Source organism: Triticum dicoccoides, chromosome 1A (assembly GCF_002162155.2).
Source record: "Triticum dicoccoides isolate Atlit2015 ecotype Zavitan chromosome 1A, WEW_v2.0, whole genome shotgun sequence".
Taxonomy (NCBI): domain Eukaryota; kingdom Viridiplantae; phylum Streptophyta; class Magnoliopsida; order Poales; family Poaceae; genus Triticum; species Triticum dicoccoides.
This window is the reverse complement of record NC_041380.1, coordinates 294,471,157-294,476,069: the sequence shown is the minus strand read 5'-3', so window position 1 is coordinate 294,476,069 and position 4,913 is coordinate 294,471,157. Positions and strand designations below refer to the sequence as shown.

General features: G+C 46.8%; 1 protein-coding gene across 1 annotated transcript in view; it reads right to left on the bottom strand.

Annotated features, from left to right (window-relative positions):
- LOC119269410 overlaps positions 1–2,961 on the bottom strand; it is a 6,342-nt gene extending 3,381 nt beyond the window's left edge. Inside the window, exons 1-3 of the mRNA XM_037551243.1 lie at positions 2,528–2,961; positions 1,320–1,483; positions 576–781 (exon numbers count right to left, since the gene is read on the bottom strand). Coding sequence (XP_037407140.1) covers positions 576–781; positions 1,320–1,483; positions 2,528–2,946 — 789 coding nt within the window. The 5' untranslated portion in view covers positions 2,947–2,961. The remainder of the gene's footprint in view (positions 1–575; positions 782–1,319; positions 1,484–2,527) is intronic.
- Between the last annotated feature and the right edge of the window lie 1,952 nt (positions 2,962–4,913).

Here is a 4,913-nt window from a genome sequence, read left to right as displayed (position 1 = left end):
TTGTAGCAGTATTGCACATACAGATTAAGTAGACGCAATGTGCGCAGCATTGCACACCCTGGAACATTGACAATAGATGCCATCCAACTAATTTTAATAAAAACGAAGCATTAACAACTTGTTTGTGACAAAAGGCTTAGTTGTTGTTGTTGTTGTTGTTGTAAAGCATGATTAACAAATACTTAAAGTAAGTATCAAATTACAAACAAAATGTAGAAGCAATCTTATGGTATACTTAAATTTTGAATCTTCTTCACAAATGCACTTAGAAAATTTTAAATAAGAAAGAAAGCATACTACATCTCTGCCAGTTGCAAAGGATAATAGTAAATGTTTAGATGTTAATGAATACGCCCTGACCACCGACCAATGCAAAGTGGTATATGACTTGTGCTGCATTAGGTGCTTAATACATTATGAATGGTGAACCAGCTCAAGCTAGCAAAATAATTGGGTGCTGAGACAGAACAGATGAAATAACAAGAAAGATGTAACAGAACATAATGATTGCAATAAAGCAATTTCGTAAATACCGAGGAAAAAGCAAAATACAGACATCATGTAGACATTAGCACCTGCAAAACCTTTCCAGCCTGTACAGGAGTATCAAAAAGATCACTGTAGGTATTTCTATAGAAAAATCCTCCATGAGTCCAATCCTTCCCTTGGGGAACATAGAACACCAGCCATCCCTCAGTACGGGCCCAGTGCACAAGCATCGCAAGTGCAATGCTTTTACCACAACTCCGAGGGCCATCCAAGATAATTTGTCTTTTGGTCTCTGAGGACAGATACAAAAAGGAAGAAGATTAGGGCCAGTTCATAACCTAATAATCCAGGGTATAATGTTAGAGGGAACATGTTCCTACATAATTATTTCAAATTGGATGTCTTGATAATGATAATGTGCAGTCAGTAGAAAAGAATCTACAGCATGGCTGGAAAAAAGAAGAACTCTGCAGATAAGTAACCTGATCTCAATTGCTCTTTTTCACTTCTTGATATTATAGCTATTAAAGAAATAGACACTCAAAGATCGTAATAAAATATATTTTAGTTTCGAACTACCTTACATGAATATCATCGACGAATAACGGGCAGTTAGGGGTATGTCAATTCACCAAGGGAACACAAATGAAATAACTAAGGCAACACAAATGAATAGTGTGATAGCGCAATCAATGACAATATTACTGTAGGATGCAAATAAACCAATAAATACTGCCGTTGTTCATCTAAGAAATATTAAGACTTGACAAGGCAAACTACAAGTATTGCATATGCCACTGTAACATGACATCACAGAAGTACAGGCGCACCTTTGCGTTTGGCTGTAATGGCCGGATCAACAATTCTCCGGAAGTTATCCCGCAGGTCTAGGAAGCTTTCCCTCACCATCACAGCGCACCGCCTCGTGTCTTGAAACTCCTTCATCATCCCTGCTGGCAATCCCTCTGGTAGCATGGCTTTCCATTCATCCAAACTGAAACAACGGACAGAAAAGAAATACTTAATATCCCAAAAAGGGTTCTCAACTAACACCTGAGAACTCGACCATAATCATAATTAGCATCTCAGATCCTACATGTCCAATAATTGACCTTCTATTGCAGGCATGATAGTAAACAATCGCTTGCATCAGATGAAATAAACAGTGCAACAGGTATAATAAATTATTGCAGGAAAAAGATGCTGCAGAAGAAGACTAAAAATACTAGGCCTCCTTTGGTTCATAGGATTGGAAAATCATAGGAATAGGAAAGTCATAGGAAATGAGATGACATGCATCTCAAATCCTATAAATAGGAATAGAAAAAGAGATGCCCTTTGATTCACACCATAGGATTTTTTCCATTGAGTCTAGGCTAATGTTTGTTTTCCTATGAAATGTGGAGGATAGGAAGAATTCCTCCATAGGAATAGGATTTCATTCCTACAAACCAAAGAGCTCTGAAGGAATTTTTCCTATAGAAATCCTATCCTATGAAAATCCTACAAAATTCCTCCAAACCAAAGGAGGCCTAAAGTTGATACAAGGAACTGTTGCATTAAACAAATACACATGTTTAGACGATCAGCAACATAGTTCAATTGGGGAAATCATCACGTTGAATGAGACTGCTACGCTTGTGACCATGGCATCAACCTTTGAACATTACTAAACCAAGGGAAAGTCTAAATGGCAGCAGAACACATACATACTTCACCATTAGATTAGAGATGAAGCAACACAAATAGAAAAAAAATGCAGGGTATACAGCCTTATACCTAGTCACATCGATATGCTTACAAAGTCCCCTGCTATATTTTCCTTATCAGTACAAACTTTAGTATCACAATTTAACCAACGGCATCTAGTATTAAACTTCATTTTATTTGGTGTAAGTAGCACCAAAATTGCCACGAGAATGAGAGCCGATATCCGAACTTGACAAACAAAACGAATACATCTAACATAACCACGCGCATCACCGCATTCGGATCCAATCGAGACGACAGTGGACAAGGGAAAAGGACGGGTGCGTACGTGAAATCGACGTAGGCATTGGCGCCGCGGTGGGAGAAGGACGCAAAGGTGTCGGTGAAGGCGAAGAGCGGCCGACCGCCGGGCCCGACGTCGAGCGCCGGGTCGTAGGTCGGGGGCAGCGGATCGGTGGGCATCTCGAACTCGGCGTCGATCTCGTCTGCCCCGCCAGCGGATGCGGCGGATTCCCCTGAAGCGGATGCGTCCTCGGACGCCACGCCTTTGGGATCCTTGACACGGACCTTGCCACGGTTACTAGTGGACGCCGCCGGCTTGCCCCCACCCTTGGCCTTCGCGTAGGAGCGGGAGACCAGGAGGAGGGAAGCTAGGGAAGCGGGCGGGTCCGGGCGCGCGGCGGGAGCGCGGCCGCCGCCGGCCGAAACCGCGGCGGCGCCGCGGCGGAGGAGCGAGCGAAGGAGCATTTCGGCGGTGGGGTTTAGGCAGAGCGGCGGAAGAGGGTTTCGAGCTCGGTCTGTCCCTGCCCGACGGTTAATGATGGGCTCGAGCTAGGAGCAACTCTAGCCGAGTCGACAATAGGCGTTCCATTTTTTTTACTTTTTTTTTTAGATGAGCGGAAGGCGCTCATTAATTAATTTAGGTAAATGTTTGTGGCCGGCAGACCGGCCGAAGTTTCGGCCGGTCGCACGCGGCGAGTACAGGGTGTGGGCCTCGTGCGACAGCTGGCCCACCTGCTCGCCCGACCCCACCCGATCCTCTTCTCTCGCTCAGCGCTCATCTTCTTCCTCTCGACCCCCCCTCCCTCTCTCAGGCGCTCCTCGTCTTCCTCGTTCAGATCCAGCTGCCGGCTAGCCCCAGTCCCATGTAAGTCTCCATCTCCCCATAAACACTCTTTCCACTGCTCCGACTTGCAGATTCCTTCTGCCCCGGCGAACCGGACTTGGGAAGTTGTCATGGACATGCCGTCTGCGAGCTGCTGCTCACAATTTCCGTACGCTGGAACAGTCCACTAGAGATGCTACAACCACGGCGGCGCGACCTCCTCCCCCCACCGATGCACCATGTCCTCCCAAAACAAACTTGGAAGCATTTTTTTGCTCCTCCATTGATGCTGCAACCGACTACCCAAAAAGCTACAACCCTTTGATCGAAAGCTTCAACCTGCGACATATAAAGTTTCAACATACACCGAAAAAAGCTACATTCATTCATATGAAGCCTCCAACCGTAGTTTGAAAAAGCTTCAACCTGCTTCTGTGGACAGCTTCGACCGGCTGAAAGCTTTGACCCCCGCAGAAAAGCTACAGCCCCCCGTTGAAGGTGCTCGAACCGTTGTGAAGAAAAGTTGCAACCCCCAAGTCAATGGCGGCGATGGGAAGCAAATTAATGAGGCAACCGAGGACAAGAACTTTGCTGGAAACAACCGAGTTTTTGCTACAACCGTCGCCAAATTTTGCTACTACCGGCGACAGAATTTGCTACATCTTATCACGGCGGAGCTGCGACGTATTATGGTGGTGCCTTTTTTTGTTGCAACCGTCCTCGGATTTTGCTACTACTGGCGTAGGATTTTGCTACATCCATCCATGGCGGAGTCGCGAGCATCGACGGCGGCAACGACGAAGAATTGCTACAACCATTGTTCGTTTTTGCTACGACCGGCACCAGAGTTGCCATGGCCGATAAGCGCGGGCAGCCAAGGATGCGACACCGAGCACGAGGTCAAAGAACGAGCATGGGCGGCCAAGGATACGGCGGCGAGCGCGGGTTGCCGGCAAGCACGAGGCCAAGGACGAACGCGGGACCGGCAACGAGGACTGCCGGCGAGGATGGGGACCTGCAACGAGCGCGGGCAGCGCCATGGCCGGGGCGACGAGCATGGGCGGTGCCAAAGCGGCAAGCGCGGGCTTCATGGTCGCGCATCCATGGCGGCCTTGACTGGCTCGCTCCTCTCTCTATGTGCTGGAGACGAGGATAAGGTAAGAAAAAAATAGAATAGGAGCTACAATCTGAAGGTCTCGCGCAGCCAGATCGGGCGATTGGGGGCAGACCGGCCGAAACTTTCGGCCGGCGTACCGGCGCCCAGCGCTGCCCATTAATTTATGTTAACATAATACAGTATGGATTTTATTTTCATTTTAGATGAGAGGAGGCGTTCATTAATTTATTTATTTTAACATGGTACAGACGCAAACGTTCGTACATACACATGTGCATACACTCATTTCTATGATCGCATGCACGCATATCCTACCCCTATGAGCACCTTCAAGAGACTCAACCGACACATCATCTTAAGATTAACGAAGTCATCATAGTTGAGTCGACAAGAACGTCTCCTCTCACTGAACGCACATCGCCGGAAGGCCTAAAATAAATCCAAAAAAATGCGAGCACCAATGTCAAGTCTAGGACTTGAACTTTGGTTGAT